Source organism: Barbus barbus (assembly GCF_936440315.1).
Source record: "Barbus barbus genome assembly, chromosome: 27".
In the NCBI taxonomy this organism is placed as follows: domain Eukaryota; kingdom Metazoa; phylum Chordata; class Actinopteri; order Cypriniformes; family Cyprinidae; genus Barbus; species Barbus barbus.
Window position 1 is genome coordinate 28,587,344 of NC_136755.1, and position 21,567 is coordinate 28,608,910.

At 35.7% G+C, this 21,567-nt stretch overlaps 1 protein-coding gene across 1 annotated transcript; it reads right to left on the reverse strand.

Annotated features, from left to right (window-relative positions):
• Positions 1 to 11,264: 11,264 nt before the first annotated feature.
• Positions 11,265 to 20,644, reverse strand: LOC306847056 (DNA-directed RNA polymerase I subunit RPA43-like). Its single transcript, XM_079380796.1, has 4 exons — positions 20,305 to 20,644; positions 14,433 to 14,574; positions 13,683 to 13,891; positions 11,265 to 12,365 (listed from the first exon to the last, which is right to left on the reverse strand). The coding sequence occupies exons 1-4, from the start codon at positions 20,592 to 20,594 to the stop codon at positions 11,966 to 11,968; spliced, it is 1,041 nt and encodes a 346-aa protein (XP_079236922.1). The 5' UTR covers positions 20,595 to 20,644; the 3' UTR covers positions 11,265 to 11,965.
• Between the last annotated feature and the right edge of the window lie 923 nt (positions 20,645 to 21,567).

Here is a 21,567-nt window from a genome sequence, read left to right on the forward strand (position 1 = left end):
TTTTACCGGCTTTTCTTATATTTTAATATTATATTATGCATTTATATTATTTTACGAACAAATATTATTTTATACAACATATATAAAATATATTGCTGAGATTTGATGTAGTGACAGTTTTGCATTGTGATTACGTAATGACGTCATCACGCAATGACATCACAATGTTATTTAGCACCAAATCGACCTTCCTTTAGCAACTTTCCCTGAAAAGGAGTTGATGTGGCAACACTGGAACTGCCATCAACACACACGTTTCCTTTTAGCAGTGATTTAAATGCTCACTACTTCACTGACAATCTAGACAAGATCTCAGTGACTTACAGTGAGCTTCTACAGTGAGAAGTGCTGACAGTGAACATTTCTGAAGAAATTTTTTTTCAGAATCAGAATGAGCTTTATTGGCCAAGTATGTTTACACATACAAGGAATTTGTTGTAGAGACAGAAGCTCCACAGTGCAACAGAAAGACAGCAACAGGACAGGACACAGGTAATAAAAGAATAACAACAATTAACCAAAAGGCAATGTAAAAAGCAGCAAAAACACAATATATAATATAAACAACTATGTATGTACAGGTCAAGTATGTGCAAATTAGAAATGAGAAATAAAGATAAAATTAGTGAGTGTGGTGAATGGATAATGTATTAAAATTGTGTGTTCCACATTTATTGTTGAGTGTTCATGAGATGGATTGCCTGAGGGAAGAAACTGTTCCTGTGTCTGGTCGTTCTGGTGCTCAGAGCTCTGTAGCATCGACCAGACGGTAACAGTTCAAAGAGGGAGTGTGCTGGATGTGAGGGGTCCAGAGTGATTTTACCAGCCCTTTTGCTCACTCTGGATAAGTACAGTTCTTGGAGAGTGGGGAGGGTTGTGCCAATGATTCGCTCAGCAGTCCGGACTACACTTCGTAGTCTTCTGAGGTCAGATTTGGTAGCTGAGCTGAACCAGACAGTTATTGAAGTGCAGAGGATGGATTCAATGATGGCGGAGTAGAACTGTTTCAGTAAGTCCTGTGGCAAGTTGAACTTCCTCAGCTGGCGAAGAAAGTATTTGAGAAATGGACCTTTTTCACGTTTCCGGGTTTCTCAGCAGCGGAAGTCATCATGGTTGGGTTAACTTGAAGCGCAGTGAATGGGAAAAAACTGAAATGGGAAAAACTCCACGATAGTGTTTTCATGACTATTAAAAAAAAAGAGGAAAAAACATTGAGAGAGACTGATAACGGCAGTCAGAAGAGAGAACGATGTCAAATTTACAGTCGCTCACATTGGCATTAGAAACACCCTCGCATTAGAGTTAGTTTTTTGTTATTTGATGCAAAGGTGATTTAATACAATGTATAGTGTTATAAATGTACATACATAAAAAAAAAAAATCTAAATATGAAAAAACTTAAGGATTTACAATGCTGTAAACGCGTCATCACAGTCTTGTGAAAAGGGTCCATAATCGGCAGCCGACAAAAATGCAGCAACAGAACACTGGAGTGAATGCTATAGTTATCATTCTTGATGTGAACGGGCCTTTAGGGTTTTTAAACCTTTAAAGCTTTTTAAAAAGCACAAACGTAGAAAGTAGGCAAAGTGATGCTTGCCTAGCATTAACATTAATCCTACAAAACACATTAAAAACCAAACAGTTTTGAAATACTACCCAAATAAGGCCTGTTCACATCAAGAACGATAACTAAAATATTCCCGTCCACAACTAACGAGCAACAAGTTTTGTAAACTTTTTGTTGTATAAACTGAAAACAAGTTGAGAAAACTCAAAAATCTCATGAAGCTGGTTGCCTTAAACTTTTTTACAATGTATGGTAACGTTTATTATAAGCGTTGCAGTTTTGTCACCTGCCGCTTTAAATGCCCGAACTCTTTAAAGTCGGATGGATTCTGATTGCCTGTCGATGTTAGGTAGGTAGGTTGGTTAACTTTATTGTCCTTAAAAAAGGCAATTATTTATGTAGACAGCAGTATAAATGCACATATAGCAGCCGCACAACACACAAAAAAATAAATAAATTATTCTCAAAGTGAGAATATGGCATTATTAAAAGCCAAACACATTAAAAGGCACACCACAGTTTTGAAATAATACCCAAATTAGATGTTTGGTAAACAAACCATCTTGGACTCTTTCTTTGGGGAAATCTAAGTGTCAAAGTATGTAAGTAAAAAAGCAGAGGTGCCAACAGGCCAATAAATTTCCCAGAAATGCCTTTGAAAAAGCCATAAAAAGATTTCATGGATGTCAGTGACCTCTTTGATATGATTCAATCCCACTATTTAAGCCAAGATACGGGTCCGCGTTGGGCGAGCGAGTCGGGCTGTTAGAACGATTAAGTGTTTTTTTCTTCTGTCTTTTTCTTTTACGACTTTCCAGTGCTTGGAGCTTGGAAAGCCAGAGCAGAACTGCTTACAAATCACTAATTAGCACGGGAGGCGGCCGGCAGTGGTTCCGGGGGGCCCGTGAGGTGTGTCAGCGCGTCTGGACCCACACGTCACGACCGACGACCATTTCCCATAAATCCCTGCTGCTTTCATGTGTTTGGTTCAAAGCCTGTCCTTCTGGAAAGTTTGACACAGGATACGTGGGGAGAGCCAGAGCCAATTAGCACATTCATCCCCGCGGCAGAGCCCGAATACCAGCGAATATCACTTCTCTTGAACCCATCCGTGGGCTTTACCCAGGACGCCAGCAGCACGGCGGTCCAAATCCTCTCCACCCATCTCAGCTCATCTCTCTCTCTGCAGATGCACATAAATCTCAGCTGCAGGCGTCTCATCTGTTTTATGTCACTTGTGCTGGCAGCAGCCCGTCTCTGAGATCCACCGGCCATAAAACTCAAGAACATCAAACACTGAGCAGAGATTAATTTGAAAGTTACAATTATACAGATAAATTATGTGAAACTGTCCATTGCAGTAATTTTACCATGCTTAAGAGGTGCTGTGGTAAACCACTGTGTGGAAAAAGGCACTTTAGCGCATAAAAGCTTATTGCTTTTATTTAAAAAAGGGCCAGCAACATAACATAGAAAAAACTGCACTAAATATGTACAATTAACAATAATAATAATTATTAAGAATAAAAAATTATCAACATGTAATATGGCCTATTAGTCCATTGTTACAGTTACCAAGTAACAATGAAAATGATTGAGTGAATACAAACGGTGAAATGGTTGGAGTTCTGTTATCACTGGAATATCACACTCTCATCAGCCAATCAGATTCGAGGACCAGAAAGAACTGTAGTGTGTATATATCTGTGTGTGAATGTATACACACACACACACACTTTTATTCAGCAAGGATGTATTAAATTGACAGAGACAGTAAAGACATTTATGTTACAAAATGTAAAAATGTTAAATAAATACTGTTCTTTTGAACTTTCTCTTTATCTAAGAATCCTGAAAATAAAAATGTATCACGGTTTCCACAAAAGTAATAATAATAATACTTCCACAGCACATTTGTTTTCAACATTAATAATAATAAAATGTTAATCAATAATCAAAATATGAATAGAATCTCAATTATACTAAAATAACCACGATTAAGGCACATCCTAATGTGCTTAATTGCTTTTATAAAACATTGCCAACAGCATACATAGTTCATTTTTAATAACAATCACAATAAAGAATTGCACATCCAGGTAATATGGGTCAAAAACAGGGTGTTTACAGTCTTGCAAAACTTGTGCCTGCTGAAGGCCAAAATAATGCAATATCAATGCTCAACAATAATCATCCAAAAGCTCTACAACATTTGACAACAAACAGCTCAAATGGCCTAATCTGGCAACATTAAAACAGAAGCAGAGAGAATGGAAAATATTAATCCCTGTGGCTTTTCACTTATTCACACACTCAAAATGTTAGTAATACTTTAAATGTCAAATATGAGCCAGGAAAACATGCCTGTACTAGTCAGGGTGGAGTGGGGGGGATTCTAATGACTGTGGTTCAGTCGTAACAAACAACCAATCAGCCGCTTATGCCACAAATCAACAATCAAGAGGATTCTGAAAAAGTGTATCATTCTGAAGGATGAGGTCACTTACTGTGGCAAGCTGCTTTAACATTTAATCGTACAAATGTACAAGTATCTATTTTAGTGCTGCTAGTACTTATTCTTTAGCTAGTGCTTATTCTTTTGTTACTAGTAACTTTTTAAAGATACTTGTACTTATTCATTAGATACTAGTTCTTATTTTTACATCCTCATACTCCCTATTGAATAAACACTGGTACTTATTCATTAGACACTAGTACTTATTTCAATAGTGACTAGTAACTATTGGACTGTTACTAGTCACTTGTCACACATTTCAGTTTGTTACCATTGATTTATATGGAGATCTGTCATTCAGATATCAACTATTCAGTTCTGACTAGTATGTACGGCAAAACTGACTAGTATCTTTTTAAATTTTACTAGTAAGTATTCATTAGATGGTAGTACTTGTTTATTAAATACTATTACTTTTCATTAGATACTAGTATGTATTTAATAGATACTAGTAGTCACATTCATTACGTACTAGTATTTAATTATTAGACACTAGTATCTTAACCCTTTAGGCGCCAGGGTTTTTTGGAAAAAATGCTGGATTTTGACATCAAGATTTCAAAAGCTTGTGGCTTGAAAGGGCTTAAAGATAGAGATCTACTGTAAATTAAAAAAATGTTGGGCATGACCGAAAGTTTGTGTGAGGTGTAAATATACTCATCTAATTTGCATATTATGACGTCATCAGGGGCGGCCCTCTTGAATTTCATAATATTTAGGAAATAGTAGATATTGAATTATTTTTGTTTATTTTTTTGTCTTTTTCTCCTCATTCCAAATGATCAGAAAAGAGGAAACCAACAATAAAACAGGAGAAAGTACTAAATTATTACTATATTACTATACTATATAGTAGTAAAACGCATGTGAACAGTAGCCTACTTTTTGATCAGTTCATCAGTAATATTCAGGAAATAATAGATATTGAATGGATGTTTGAACTTATTTGCATGTTGTTGTTGTTTTTTGTCTTTTTATCCTCATTCCAAATGATCAGGAAAAGAGGAAATCAACAGTAAAACAGGAGAAAGTAGTAAATTATTACTATATTACTGTGTCATAGTAAAATACATGTGCCTATTTTTTGATCAGTTGACCAGCTATCTGTCCAATCAGGTATCTATGTGACAGTTTATAGTTCTTGAGAGTATGGTACCTCTCATTGCATGGCACAACGCACAGACCGACCCCACACACCGCACCTGTACTGTCTGCCGGCGGCACTTAGAGCGCGCGCGATCAGAACAAACAGCGCAATCTGGCCGATCATCAGAGAGAAACAGCTCTCCTATGGACACTAAGACCACGTCCACCCCTGCCACCCCCATCCCCGTTGGGCAAAGTGTTGAAATTATCACTTGTTTGTGCTTTGTGAACGATCGCGCCTTGCGCGCGGCACCATTGCGCAGAAAAGGTGTACCGGGAGAAGCGCGACCATTAGACGGCCGATCGTCATTTCCAAAAGGCAAATATTCCCCTTCAGAGTCAGAATCGGCCAATAACATTTGCAACACATCCTCACAGTACAACTTTTTATTAGCCGTTTGGCGATTTTCTCTCACAAATCTCACAATTTACTCAGACGCTATGAACTGAATTGCTTCCGCATCAATGACACGATAGCTCACTTGCTCTGCTATTTCCTCGAACAATTTTGGTCTAGAATCGAAGTACTACATGTCTGCCATCTAGTGGAAGGGAATACAAATGAGATATTACACCATATTAGGAACTACAGCCCATTTCATGAAGTATGACGTCTTGTCGCAATTTTGCGACTTTGGCGCTTAGAGGGTTAATCATAATTGTTACTAGTATGTAATATATACTAGTATCTATGTAATAAGTACAAGTATCTAATGATACTATCTAGTAATAGGTACTAGTATCTAAAAATAAGTACTAGTACCCAAGGACTACTATTATATAAAAATAGGCAATAGTCACAATTGGAATAATAGTCAGAAATTAATAATTGAAATTGATCTCCATAGAAGTCAAAAGCAAAATATGGTATGCGTTACTAGTAACAAGAGAATAGTTACTAGTCACTCTTGAAATAAGTACTAGTGTCTAATAAATAAGTACTAGTATATATTTAATACATACTAGTGTCTAATGAATATATCTAATGAAGAAGTACTAGTATATTTAATAAGTACCATTATTTAATGAATAATTTCTAGTGTCTATTTAATAAGTACTAGTATCTAATGGATGAGTACTGGTATCTAATAATAAGAACTAGTATCTAAAAACTAACTGCTAAATAATAATAAGCACTAGTAACAAACAAATAAGTACCTAATGGAATATATATAAGTAGCTAAAAATAAATAAGTATGTACCAGTAGCATAAATATAGATACTAGTAGGCCTACGTTTTATTGATTAAATGTTAAAGTGGCTTGCCATACACTTCCCTCCCGAGGACGCCCTCTATAAACCAACATCAGAGACGAACGGACGACTTTCAAGCTCGGGATAAACGAAGTGGCTGAATGTTTTTGTTAGTAGGCTATGTCTTTGAATTAAAAACCACACTCAAGTGGCGTTAAACACGAGCCCCATACAAAACAGCACCATCTCCATGGAGACACACGACAGATGAGTGTTATCCAATGGGAATTTGGCTAGTTAAATGCTGAAACCTCAGGCGTTTGGGAATACAGTTTAGTTTAGGCAAACACGATAAGACAGCCGTTCCCGACAGGTACCAATGACCTATAGAGCCTGAGCTGAGGGTAAAGGGTAAAGCCCATCATGAGTCTGATCGGGCAGTCGGAACAAGTTATTTTGGGTCATTATCTGCTACACGGAGCACAGATTTATAATGGCATGGTCTTGTTACGTCAATTAATTAACAAAGCTGAGAGGCAGGAAATAAGGATATCTGCCAGGAAATTAAAAACTGGAGACGATATAAAGTGAGAGCAAAAAAGAAGAATATCATGCACGTTTTGGCAGCACCTCAAAAAGAGTCTGTGGGTTTATTTATGGCACGAAAGCAATTGCTGTAAAAATAAACATAGCTTATGGCTCCATTCCACAAACTAATGAGCTGCCTTGCTGTCTACTTATGGAGCCTTAGGCTCCGTTTACACTTGTGCGTTTTCATTTTAAAATGCATAACTTTTGCTACGGTTACGGCTATCGCTTACACTACTCCGAGACTTTTGAAAACACTGCAGACCCCGTTTTAGTTTGAAAACTCTGGTGGTTGCATTACAGTGTAAGCGGACCAAAATGGAGACTTTTGAAAACGATGGCGTGGCTGCCCACATTCTCTCTGCGTATCCTTGATGACCGTGTAAACAATAACATCATGCTCATAGTTGTACCCATAAACATGTATGGGTAGATTCCCCATTCGACCGCTCAAAGCACGCAGACGCGTACGCCATCTAAATAATAGGGCATCTACCTAAACATATCTATGGTTGTACCTGCATGAATGGTCATGTGACATGCATTTTTGGTTGTGTAGTGTAAACAGAGATCGTTTCTGAAACACAGCGGAAACGCCAGTGTAAACAGGGATCGTTTTCATTCTAAAACACCGTTTTAAAACAAACGGGCCTTAATTCTATAGAAGGCAACAATCTAACTGAAATGAAACCCTAATAAGTGGCTGGTTTGGAACACCCTACATAGGCAACAACTTATGTGTCATACAATAGCACTCCTAACATTAAAGGTGCACTAAACGATTTTTGAAAAACGCTTTTGACCACAGTGTCGGACCGTGTCCCAAAACACACTTGCAGCCAATCAGCAGTAAGGGGACGTGTCTTGTAATGACAGAGAGAAGAGAGCGCTCAATTTGAGTGCACAGGTTGGCTATTAGCAGATCGATGAAATGGAAGATAAAAAAGAAGAAAATATCGGAGGAACAAAACATTAAAAAGAAGGGTTACGATCAGGCAAGAGGTAGGACACGTGGAAATATTGGAGCAGCGGTGGAGAGAACTCTAGGAGCAGGAAGGCCTGGAAGCGGACACCGAGGTTGCGTTGTTTCTTCTTGATAGGTGAGTAACGTTGATTTCACACAACTTATCTGTGTTGGGCTTTGTTTGAATATGCTTGGGTGTCATCTTCGCTTGTTTCCGCGATCGTCGTTATGCCAGGGTTGTGTATGTACGTGTGGGGCGGAGATATCAAAATAGGGGCGAGGTCCTGTTGGGCTATGGGCGTATTTGTTTTGGTGCTTTCAAATATCAACATCGTTTGGCAAAAATCGCTCAAGAAACTATTTAAAGAGAGTTCAGCGTTAAGATAATAGTGTGAGACAATTATACCGTAGCTACATGCAAATACTGTATTTAAAAAGCCTGTTTACAATTAGACAGAACTGGTTTTATTGTTACTTGTGGGTATTTAAAAATATATATTTTTATAAGCATTCATCCCACTTCCTCCACCAGTTTAGATGGATATTTTCACTTTTTTCATCACAATGCATTATGGGATCACCTTCTCTGTAAAAGATATTTAAAAGATAGGCTTAATTGCTATATATTAGATAAAACGTTTCAACAACATTATCAAATGTTTCATTAACCATAAAAGTTACACTAAAAACAAAAATGGTGTAAAAACAACACTCTGAAATTAAAAGTGAATTTTACAAATAATTACAGGGAAAGGGCAAGAAACATTGAATTAAACATTATATTTTGAAGTAGAAACACTTCATTTTTACAGTGCATTTAGGAGAAGTGTTGGGGAAAGTTACTTTTAAAAGTAATGCATTACAATATTGAGTTACTCCATAAAAAAGTAACTAATTGCATTACTTAATTACTTTACATGCATTACGTCACTATTTGTCACCTGAGCTGGGCTTGCTTAATTGACTTTAATAACAAACACCAAAAAGTTATATTTTAGGCAACTCTAAAAGCCCCTTCACATCAAAAGTGAAATTAATAAGACAGTACACTTACTCCTAATTTCTCTCAACATGGGGACAGGAGAGCTGTAAGTCAATAAATGGGAAAACAAAGCAACGTGCATAACATATTTGAAAAAGTAACTAGATATATTCTTGTAAATGTAAAAGTAATGCAGGAGTTTTAGGAGTTAGTTAGGAAGTCAGATAAAAACGTTGTAACGATGTTTCATTAATCACAAAGCTTAGGAGGTCAAGATAAGATCATGATTGGTATCAGATGATACTCTAAACTGGAAAAAAATGACACATCCCCTATTTTCCATTGGTTGGACAAACAGTTCTGGATGAAATTGGCCACGAATCACTACACATTAGTTTTGGGTCGATGTAAAGAGTGACGTTTGCTTTCAGAGACCCTGAATATCAGAGCTTTGGTTTGTCTCACACACCGTATAACCTCGAAAAGACATAATTCACCTCATGAGAGCAAGGGCCACTTATCAGAGGTGAAGGCCTAATAAAACCGACAAAATGTCACATTCTCACCCCCACCCAAATCACAGCACTCCCAGTGATGGAAAAACTAAGTGAGAACAATTCGAACTATGAGCCCGTCTGGCCACGATCCGACCCAAAACCTCCCACGGAGCTCCCAGGATCCTTCAGGATGAGAGATCCAACTCCCCTCGAGCTGTCAAAGAGACTCGCTTCGAACAAAAGGGGCAAAAGAAAAGCAGAATGTATCAGTCTGGACATAATCCCAGCTGACTTGAACCTGAAAGGAGTCCAGGTTGAGATGTTTCCCTCACAGCCTGGGGCCAGTTGTTCAAAAAGTTTAATCTGGATCAGAATGATCTGGATTTGGAAATCCAATGTTTTGCTATACAGGATCTGGTGACCCATCTTACTTTTGAGCTGGTTTTTCAAAGCAAAACTGGATTGGATCACCCTGATCCAGATACACACTTCTGAATCTGGATTACTAGTACTCTACGGAGCCCCTAAAGGGACATGCTGATGGGAAAAAAATGAGATGGAGAAAAAATTGCAGATGTTTTGCATTGGATTTAAATGACTGGTCCATCTCTGATGATTGTGCCAATGTAGTTTATAATCAGTGATTTAAAAAAACTAAACAAGAAAAAACTTTAAATTAAATGTAATATTTTTGGTTTTATTTTGACAGCTGTTTGGGGATATATATGTTAAAATGTTGCATTTTTTGGACCAGTTTTAACGTTTTTTTTTTATTTTTGTTCCTGAAATCCACCCTTCTGCTGGGATCAGAATAATCCAGTGTTTTTGGATCAAAAGTATCCCAATCTTACTAAAAACTTGAACACAAATTGAGGATTTAATTCAGATCAAAACCAAAATTGGATCTTATCTGAATTCAGAATCTTTTTTTTTTTCTTTTAAAAAACCCTTTTTCAAGATTTGATCCAATCTGATGGCCAAAATCCGATCAGATTACTTTTGAACAACTGGCCCCTTACGTGCCGTGCTGCTGGACTCGAGGGCCGCTCTGACTGAAGACCTCAGAAACCTTCAGCAACGCTCTGTGATTTACTGTAAAGATGTTCATACATATTTCCCATAACACAAAGTTACTCATGCAGGAGGAGCGCTTTCCCACACACACCTTGAGGTTTGGGATTGCAGGATGGATTCCCAGCAGTCCAGGACGTTACAGGAATCGAGCGGGCATCTCAAGCAGACGTGCTTTGGCTATTCAGCAACACCTGCAAATAAAAACAGGTCAAAGGTTCAGTGACATGTAAGAATGTCTGAGAAAACAAAACATCCAAAAATATGCATGAAATTAATTCTTTGTTTTCATGTGGTTTGGAAAAACCTTTGCACCACTTTCAGGAAATGTTTTGATTTAGCAGAATATCAAGTAAAACAGGCTTATTTTCTTTGCATCAGAAACCCCCCGAGTTTACATATCTTGAAGGTTATTTTCAAATAGTTTCAAATGTACAACTTATATTTTTAACAGTTGTTGCTTTAACATTTGACAACTTAAAATAGTGTTTCCATGTAATAAATTGAATTATATGTTCATTCTCAGAGATTTGACTTACCTTCTCACACAGCATGAGGGTCTGTAGGTGTTCGTGAGGTCATTTCCTGTTTACTTCGTCACATGACAATAAAACGTATTCTTGCTTAAAAAAAAAAACATTTGTGGAACTAAAACATCTCATCAATATACAAAAATGTGATTTTCAAAAGCAGGTATTACATGTTTGTGATGGTTCTATAAGTACTACAATCATTTTGACTGCTTTATTAGGTTTTTAATTATATATGTTTCAAACAAATCAATTTAATTACATATTCTGAGTATTAGTGATAAAATCTACATGCATAGGTAATTTTATATTGCTTTATTAATAAATTAATAGATTCAGACACAAAAACAGAACTGCACTAAAGGTAAAAGATAAACACCATACAGCAAAAAAAAAAAAAAAATTAATATTTTATATTTATAGCATTAGGGAAAGAGGAAAGCTCATGTTATACCGACTGGAAAAGTAAGAGCTCTTACAAGATACCTTTTTTTATGTTAATGTTGAGACTAATTAGCATAGCTGTTTAATTTCTGACCAATAAACATTGATGGACAGTTTTGACTAAAATAACTACATTTGTAATATTATATTTTTTTATAATAGCTTATTCTGTTATTTTAACTTGATCATAAAGTGTCCAAATGAGGGATGCTTATGGACTTCCCCCATTTTAATTTCATTAGATAACACTGTTTAATGAAGAGAATTTGGGAAGTTTCAGGGTTGTGTGTAACAGCAAAGAAAAGTGAAATGCATGCTGCCCTCTTCAGGTGGAAAAATAAAAATGTGCAAATGCTCCAGAGGAAAAAAAGTTTATTATATTCAGTAAATATAAATCACACATAAAGTATCTCAGTCACATTGAGCTCATCGTTTATAGTTCATGAAACGATCTGTGAGCGAAATCACTTGCTCTTTTTCTTCTTTTTGGCAGCTGGTGTGTCCTGCAGGCTGCCGTCACTCTCGGCCGTTCTCTTTCTGCTGGTTTTTTCGCTCACATATCCACTAGAGTCGCACGGCGAGAGCTCAGAGGGCAAGATCTCATCCGACTCCTGTCGTTTGTCTTTCTTCTTCTTCTTCTTCTCTTTGTGAAGTCCATTTGCATTGGAGTCTATCTCTGCTGTGTCTGCGGAGGTTTGCTCCAGGCTGCTGTGGTTCAGAGACTCGTCCGCTGCAGACTCTCTGTCACACTTATCTTTCTTCTTTTTCTTCTTGGGTTTCGGCCTGTCGATTGTGTCTTCTGGTTCTGTAGTTGATTCTACAGTTGATTCCTTTTGTTCGGTTTGGGCCACAAGCTCTTGCTCTCTGAAAATCAATAAATTATTATTAGTAACAACACACTTATCTCTCAAAACTATACTATTGCAATACTTGGGTGCCAAATTGATGCATTGCATTTTTTTATTTTAGCAATGTATTGCAACTTTTGTTTGCTTTTCTAACACTGCATACAAGCTGTAACATGATGAGTAATATTTATGAAAAATTAATCTTATTTATTTAAATTTAAATTTATTACAGGAGCATCAAGCAGTTATGTACTACAAAATGGTCATTTCAAAACCCTGGACTTTACATTAAAAAAAAAATAATAATCAGTAAAGTTAAAAAATACTTTTTTTGTAAATAAAGTGCTACATTAAAGCTGTTCCTGCTAATAAGAAAACAAATTATATAAAAAATGTTGTTTTTTTACAAAAACTTTCTCATTTTGCCAGGAAAACCAAAACCAAACATAAAACATATTTAATAATCATTTACTTAATCAACACCCCCACCAAAAAAAAAACTGAGTTGTATATAAGTTGCACACAAGGCAGTTTTTGTCTGAACTTTTCTTTAAAAATATAAAGTCAAAACGCCCACCACCAGAGCGCTAATTAAACATCACTTCTTCAGTCAATAATTCTTTATAAACTAGGACTAAAATAAAACTATTTAATATGAATTATTATTGATTCTGGAATAAAAATAAAACCATTTAAAAATGATAAAAACATCACAATAATCCACACCACTCCAGTCCATCAGTTTTTCCATCTTTTGATGTGAAAAGCTTTGTGTTTGTAAAAAAAAATCATCATCATTAAGAAGTTTTAAACGTCAAACCATTGCTTTTGGCTAAAATATGAATCCATAATCCATGATAACACTTCCTCCAGTGAAAAAGTCCATCTCCTGTTGTCTCTCACATCAAAAAGAGAGCTGCTTTTGCTTGTAATCGGTGAAGATTTCTCTCCTGATTCAGACGAGGTCACTTTTTCACTGGAAGAAGTGTTATTAAGGATTATGGACTCATATTTTAGCTGAAAGCAACTGTAAATTGTCTTAATGGTGGATTTGTTTCTTACAAACACGCAGCTTTTCGCTTCTCAAGATGATATGATAATGATAATACTTTATTGTCAGACAAATCTGAAATTTATGTTTTTATCAGCTGTTTGGACTCTCATTCTGACGGCACCCATTCACTGCAGACCATGCATTGCTGAGCAAGTGATGCAATGCTACATTTCTCCAAATCTGATGAAGAAGCAGACTCATCTATATCTCAGTTGACCTGAGGATGAGTACATTCACAGCAAATGTTCATTTATTTGATAAAAAATACGTTGACTGTACCTGTACTTCTCCAGCCGTCCTCGGATCAGCAGAACTCCTGCAATATCGGCGTCCAGCTGGAAGACCTCAAACTCCAGGTTTTGTCCGACACTCAGTCCAGAGTCCCTCCACTGCTCTGAGCTCAGCAGACCGGGCTTCACCACCGACGCGTTAAAGCAGCCGTGAACCAGACAGCCCACGTGACCCACTCCCATTTTATTAATCACGCCCTGAGCGACACACAGACACAACATTAAAGGGTTAGTTCACTCAAAAATGAGAATTAGCCCATGTTTTACTCACCCTCAAGGCATCCTAGGTGTATATGACTTTCTTCTTTCAGATGAATCCCATCAGAGTTATATTAAAAATTATCCTTGCTCTTCCAAGCGTTAGAGAGGGAGTCAACAGTCCAAAAAACGTCAACTCCATATTTATAACATTTTAAATAGATATGTTTCTTCTAAAACGCATTCAGTTTGCTACAGGTGGCCTTTATTCACCCCCAGAGCCGTGTGAGGCACGTTTTATTATGGATGCGCGCACTTTATTTGGCTAATTTTGGACTGTTGACACCCACCTACTCTCATTCTATAGCTTGGAAGAGCCAGGACGATTTTTTATATAATCTGAAAGAAGAAAGTCATACACACCTAGGATGCTTTGAGGGCGAGTAAAACATGGGCTAATTTTCATTTTTGGGTGAACTAACCCTTTAAACACCATCAGCCAATTAACTCATAATCATGCACAGAACATGATCAGACGTACCACGAGCTTCGATCCTTTCTTTGGTCTGAAGACCACAAACGACGCCTCGATGTTGAAGTGAATGAATCCTTGATCGTCATAAATATCTCCATGCTGTCCTACGACTTTAATGTTGTTATATGCCATAGGAACACCTTTCAGACTGCAAAACATCAGAGTACAGAGATGAACGAGTGGCTGTAAGATATGTTCTTAGCTGCAATCTTTATTAATGACGTTTACATTTCAGCTGAGTTGATTATCATCATTTCACACTGTGGTCCGGGTACAAGACAGCTCTAAGATTATACTAAAATTTTTAAATTACATTTTTATTCATCAAATTAGTGAATAACAATGCGATTAAAATACATAAAAACTATATCAAAGTAATAATCTAACAACTGAAAATTATGCTGATCTGCAAAAATGTAAAAATTAAAGCTGTTTACAAGCATCTAAATTGCACAAATAAAAATCTTTTTAATTATATCATTATGTTTTTACTGTAGGGCTGCCATTAACGATATTTACATTATTTTTATTAATCTATGGACTAATTTATCGATTAATCTAAATTAGTAAAATTGTTGATTTTTTGTCTGGGAAATTAAAGAATATTTTATTAAACCAAATTAAATCCAAATATCTATGAAATCCAATTTTAAAGCAGAAGTAAAGTGCAACAGTGCAAGAAGCAAGTCCAAATCACTGAAATCACAGTCTTATAGTGGAAGAATGACAACATATCCACATGGTCTAGTCTAATAATAATGAAATTATGATCAAAAAACACTTTTTAAAGGAGCATTTACCGGAAATATTATTTACCAGAATTTATTTGGGTGAAAATGTAAATGTGCAGTATTTCTGAATAAAAATAAAAGAAATTACTTTTTAATATAAAATCAATTAATTGGATATGCTTTTGATTATTAAAATTTAAATGGAACCATTAAAAAGGAATCCAGAAAATAATGGAAAACAGAATTTGGTAAAATTAAAACTAAATTACATTTTCTACATATATAATAGCAATGACTCAATAATAATTAGCTCAAATAAAGCATCAAAAGCAAAAAATCATATGGTTTTATTGAACAAAACTGTTAAAATATAGTGTATTATAACCAATAGAGCTGATGTATATTACGCGTTACAACAAAGGCCTGCAGGGGGCGCCGTAAACCGTGAGGGTTTGAGCTTTTATTTTGAAATCGCAATGTATTCTCCTGTGTTTGCATAGATTAATGATTTACCATACAAATCTGATGAAAGGGTGCACGTTGCGTTCCCAGATGAACGTTATAATAAACCCAAACTCACAACAGCATGCAGAGATGAGTTTGAGACAATAAGTTTCTGTGGAGCTACGTGCTTAACTACACGCATGGAAATAATGCATCGCATGTAATTATTTAATTAAATCATAGCGTTTGTGAATTCACAATTATGCTTAATTAGGATTTTTAAATGGGTTCAATAAATCATGCAGCCTTGGGAAATAGTCAATGATTTACTAAAATCGACAGCCCTATTTTATCCCATTTGCAGAGGTGGAAAGTAATGAATTACATTTACTCACGTTACTGTAATTGAGTAGCTTTTTTGTGTACTTCTACTTTTTAAAGTAATTTTTAAAATCTGTAATTTTACTTTTACTTAAGTATATTTTGTTTGAAGTATTGTACTTCACTACATTTTAAAACACATTAATTACGGAGTAAAAAATAAAAATAAAATCGCTCCCTGGAAACTACTGCAGTAAATAATGGGCAGGATAACAAACTGGCGCTAAAATCACAAGAACGATGCAGACGGAGATGACAGGTGTTCTGGTGCAGACCCAGCTGAAAATGAAATCCCGTCGTATTTGGCTGAAGTTGAACTCGAAGGAAATGAAGTGAACCCCTGGCCATATTTATGCTCTATTATTCGGTAGGGATGCTCCGATCGATCGGCCAGAGATCGGTATCGGCCGATATTCACATTTTAAGACTCGATTTGATGACGTCAACGCGTGGCGACGTAGTATATGATGCATGGGGACACAGCCAGTGTGGAAATCCTATGACAGTTCAAGAAACAATGAAAAATTCGCTATATGTCGTGTATGTTTTGCATTATGATACTATGAATGTATGGTTCATTTTTAACAGCAGATTCAGTGACGTTAGAGCTGATCTGCGCATCACTGCACGCGTCTGTGGAGCGCAGGCTTTACGGCATGGGCACCGGAGCTGATCGCGGCCGCTCTAACCTTTATTAATAAAACATAATATCTTCTTTGGCCACATATATATATATTAGCCTACTCAATAGCATTAACAGAGGCTTTACTCCCTTTAAACTTTATCTGGAATGTCACCGTTTCTGTCACTGCAACTTCCCGATCAGGTGAACACACACACACACACACACACGAAATCGTCTGCCTAATGAAAAAATGTAGTTAATATTGCATAATTTATGATTTATTTTATCCACCGGCGACCCACTCGCAAATAATCAGAATTCATTTTTTTATTACCCAACCCGCTTATTATCCGCAGCGCCCGTGGATAACCGTGAAACTACTCCGTTTTGTTCATTCAGTAGCTTAAATGTTTCAATATTTCTTTTTTCCTCTTCAGTCTTATATTGGACAGCATTAAACCTTATGAGTTACATCAGACTTCGCCATATTGAAGTTTAAATGTTTCTATTTGTTTTGTCCTCTCTCTAACATTGGATAATCAAAACGTTCTCATCTTGAGCAGAAAAGAATAAGTTTCAAAGTTTAAATTCCAGCCATCTAACAACAATTATTTATATATTTAGCCTATATATGTGTGTGTGTGTGTATATATATATAACTAAATGTAGATCAGAAACGTCTTGTTACATCTGGTTTGAGTCATAAGTTATTGATAGATAAATAGTAAGAAAAATAACTGTATTTGCAACATTGTTTTTTCTGCTGTATTTTAGTGAAAGTAATCTATAATTTTGCCTCTCACCGTGTTTCTGTTGTTAAAATAACCACGGCAGCTCTTGAACTTGGCACCGGCGCGCACCCGGAGAGAGAAAGCGCACGGGAGCTGAAAGGGCTTGAATAAAGCGTGTTTAGCTTTAGATAAAAATACGAGGATATAGCACTGAAAGATATTTACCATAAAAGACCCAGAGCGCTTGTAATGTGATCCGCTCCGCTGTTTTGATGCGCTCACTTAAAATGGTGCTGCTGTTACGGCTCGCAGTCCGGATGGATGCCGGGGTGCGGATGCACTTATAGAAGTATTTAAGGAGAAAAAACTCGAGTTGCTTTTAAAATATTCACAAGTCCTTTTCTTCGAATCGAATAAAGTCTGGAGTCATTTCAGGTCAAGTCAAGTCTGAAGGCTATAAAAATGCGACTCGAGTCCTAGCCCATCTCTTTTTTTTTTTTTGCATCAGACATTTTGTTTGCATTTATTTTGGTCTTATATTAAGTATCCCTGATATACATAATGTTATGCATAAACACCATTTTAAAGGAATATTTAAATGTTCACTGTATAAGGAATAATTTTTATGATTATTTATATAATATTATTACATATGTTATATAAAGCTTGAAGCATCAGAATCGTCATCGGTATCGGCCGATCACCATGACAAGAAATCGGTACTCCGTATCGGCTGCAAAAATCCTGATCGGAGCATCCCTATTATTCGGTGCAAGCTGTGTTTGCCTAGGGAGACCAAACTAGCAGCTTATAAAATCTCGATATCAACTCTTCACAAGCATGTAGAGGTAAGCTAAATACTTGCATCGTTGCATTGGTGGTTAAAATGAAGCTTTGACAGTTCAGCAAAAGTTTTTGCACAAATTAGCCAAAAGGATAGTGGTGCAGGGTGTGCGATTCATATCGTCTGCGATAATATCGTAATCGCTGTTTTAACCATGTGCGATTTGACATCAGTATTTTGCCAAAAACAAAACTATCTTACAGAGTGCAGTGAAGTCTAGTAGATTAGACTAGTGCGTGCGCATTTACAGTGCGTTCTTTCACTGCGTGATTCAGTCTGTTAAAATGCATTTAAAATGATCAAGAAATTTAAGATACAGGGGCAGAAAATGTACATATATCAGTTCATATAGTAAGGATCATATATATCACACAATTTATATCAGTTCATATAGTAATGATCATATATATCACACGAAGAGTGACGTTTTTTTCTCCAAAAATCAGCATGATCACATACATGACCCTGGAGCACAAAATCAGTCATGAGTAGCACAGGTATATTTGTAGCAATAGCTAAAAATACATTGTATGGGTCAAAATTATCCATTTTTATTTTATGCCAAAAATCATTAGGATATTAAGTAAAGATCATGTTCCATGGAGATATTTAGTAAATTTCCTACCGTAAATATATCAAAACGTCATGTTTGATTAGTAATATGCATTTTCTCAATATTTTGATTTTTTTGCACCCTCAGATTCCAGATTTTCAAATAGTTGTATCTCAGACAAATATTGTCCAAACCATACATCAATGGAAAGGTTGTTTATTCAGCTTTCAGATGATGTATAAATCTCAATTTTGAACAAATTAAGACTGGTTTTGTGGTCCAGGGTCACACATAGAATTTTTACAACAGTTCAAAAAACAAGAAGTTAATTAAGAGACTTGCGTTTTAGACACCATATTTCCTGCTTTTGCTTTATTTCGACAACAGAAATTATTCCAAACACAGTTTTGCATCTCTGAGCAATGACAGTGATTCGTTCCTGAATGAATCAATCATTTAAATGATTCGGTTCAATCGCAATGACTCACTTATTAACAGTAACTTGCTGCCACCTGCTGGCGGTTTTAATTTCACACTTAAAGTATCTTTTTTTTTTCTCAAATGAGTATTCAACATTTTATGTCTTATTTATGAAAACATTATTTCTGCATTTGTAACTGCAGGCTAAATGCATTCATGTCCTGCATTAAATACATCTAAACGCCTCTTCAGATGAAGCTTCTGTGTGTCCTCTGCTCTGCAAAGATGAATTTTGTTGATACTGATTTAATTTGCCTGGTAACAGCCCAAATGTCTTATTATTCTAAATAACTGATTCCTTTAATTAAAAACAACTAGTTTGAGATTTATAGGCCTATCCCAGGGGTGTCAAACTCTGCAGTTTAGCTCCAACACACATGTAGTTTTCAAATAACCCTAAATGATTAGATTAGCTGGATCAGATGTGTTTAATTAGGGTTACATCTTGACCCATTTTTGCATCCCTCCCACTGTCTTTACTTTCCACCTCTGCCCATTTGTTGTTTAATGTAAACATTTAAACAGTGGGTGTATTAAAACTTCATGACGGCTTTATCTAAAAAATAATAATAATAATAATGAAGACATAAACAGGTTAAAATATAGGTTTATGAATATGTAGTTGAAGTCAAAAGTTTACATACACCTGCAAAATGTTAATTATTTGATCAAAATAAGAGGGATCATACAAAATGCATGTTATTGTTTATTTAGTACTGACCTAAATAAGATATTTCACATTAAATATTTTACATATAGTCCACAAGAAAAAATGAAAATGACCCCGTTCAAAAGTTTACATCCCCTTGATTCTCAACACTGTGTTGTTACCCGGATGATAACAGTGATAACTTAGTTTTCTTCAGAACACAGCTGTGGATCATTCAGGTAACAACACAGTAACACACTGCTTCTATATCAAATAGCAGCAGTGACACACAATGACAACCTCACAAAGAGTACTAAAGTAGCTTATTTTTCAAGGGATCATGGTTTTATAGACTGTGTCATAATATTGAAAGACAAGCACTTGAAGCATAACAATTAAGTGACAGTATCATACAGTTTCTCTGCAGCCTGTGTTTTTACCTGCTGGAGTATTTGAGCAGCTCTGCGTTGAGTTCCTCCTGTATACCGGTGCGTTTCTTCCGCAGGTACAGCGGCGGCAGCGCGATGTGTCTGCGGTTCGAGTCCAGCACAAGGCACGAGTACCGCGCGCTCAGCAGCTTCACCGCGTCCGCGAACGATGGGATGAGACACGGTACCGGGGCGGAGGCTCTGGCCGCGACATCTCCACTAGATATCTGCGCTATCGTCGACACATCCGCGGGGTTTGAGACGGGTTTCGGAGCTCCGTCCTCCTGTGTCCAGTTCGCCATGCTGCACACATGAGGAGGAACACGTGGTACGCTCGCTCACTTGTTTGCATGCGAAAGCTGCGGATTGGCGCGTGACATCTGGCGGAGAGGAGAGGAACTACACATAGAAAATAAACAAAAAACATTTTTCATATATTTATTTATGTGGTTTTGGTTAATAGTAAGGAACTATTTAAAAGTCCTAATTATAAATAAAAATAACAATTATAATAATAAAAAAAAAAATCTAAATAATTGATTCTAAATCAATTTTGTTTTGATTTTTTTTCTGTTGTTTTTTGTAAATAGTAAGGGACTACTTAAAAGTTAAAAATAACAAATTAACTTTTTTAATTATAATTATAATTAACTAAACGTAAAAAAAATCTAATATAAATAAAAAAATTACTAATTAAAAAAAATACAAATTTTAATATAATATTTTTTTGTTGTTTTTTATAGTGAGGAACTATTTAAAAGTTAATTATTAACTTTCTTAATTATAATTATAATTAATTAAAATAAAAAAGGAATTATAATTAATCAGAAAAATAAAACAATGAAATAAAATGTGTCTCTTGTGATTTTGTTTAGATTTTTTCTGTTGTTTTTGTAAATAGTAGGAGTCTATTTAAAAGTAAAAACAAGTTAACTTTATTAATTAAAATTAAATAAAATTGTAAAAATATTATTCAATATAAATTATAAATAACTAATTTAATAACTAATTTATTTGATAAATAAAACGGGATTTTGCTTCAGTTATTTCAGCTGTTTTTTATACAAGCAGCTTCATTATTTACATGATTAATAGTAAGGAATTATTTAAAAGTAAAAAAAAAAAATATTAAATTAAACAAGATTTTTTTTATTAGTATTAATGGAATAAATGAAAAATGGATGGAGACTAATTTTATTTTAGATGAAGGACTGAAATAAATGAATGAAACACGTGTGAATTTGTTTTTTGTAGAGATAGTCTAGTATGTATATT

Bases quoted from the DNA above. Each gene is read 5' to 3' on its own strand.
- LOC306847056 (XM_079380796.1), bottom strand. From the start codon at position 20,594: ATGGCGAACTGGACACAGGAGGACGGAGCTCCGAAACCCGTCTCAAAC. The intron at 13,892-14,432 runs GTACGTCTGATC...TGTGTCGCTCAG, and splicing joins AGAAAGGATCGAAGCTCGTG to GGCGTGATTAATAAAATGGG. The intron at 12,366-13,682 runs GTACAGTCAACG...ATTGATTTTCAG, and splicing joins GGACGGCTGGAGAAGTACAG to AGAGCAAGAGCTTGTGGCCC.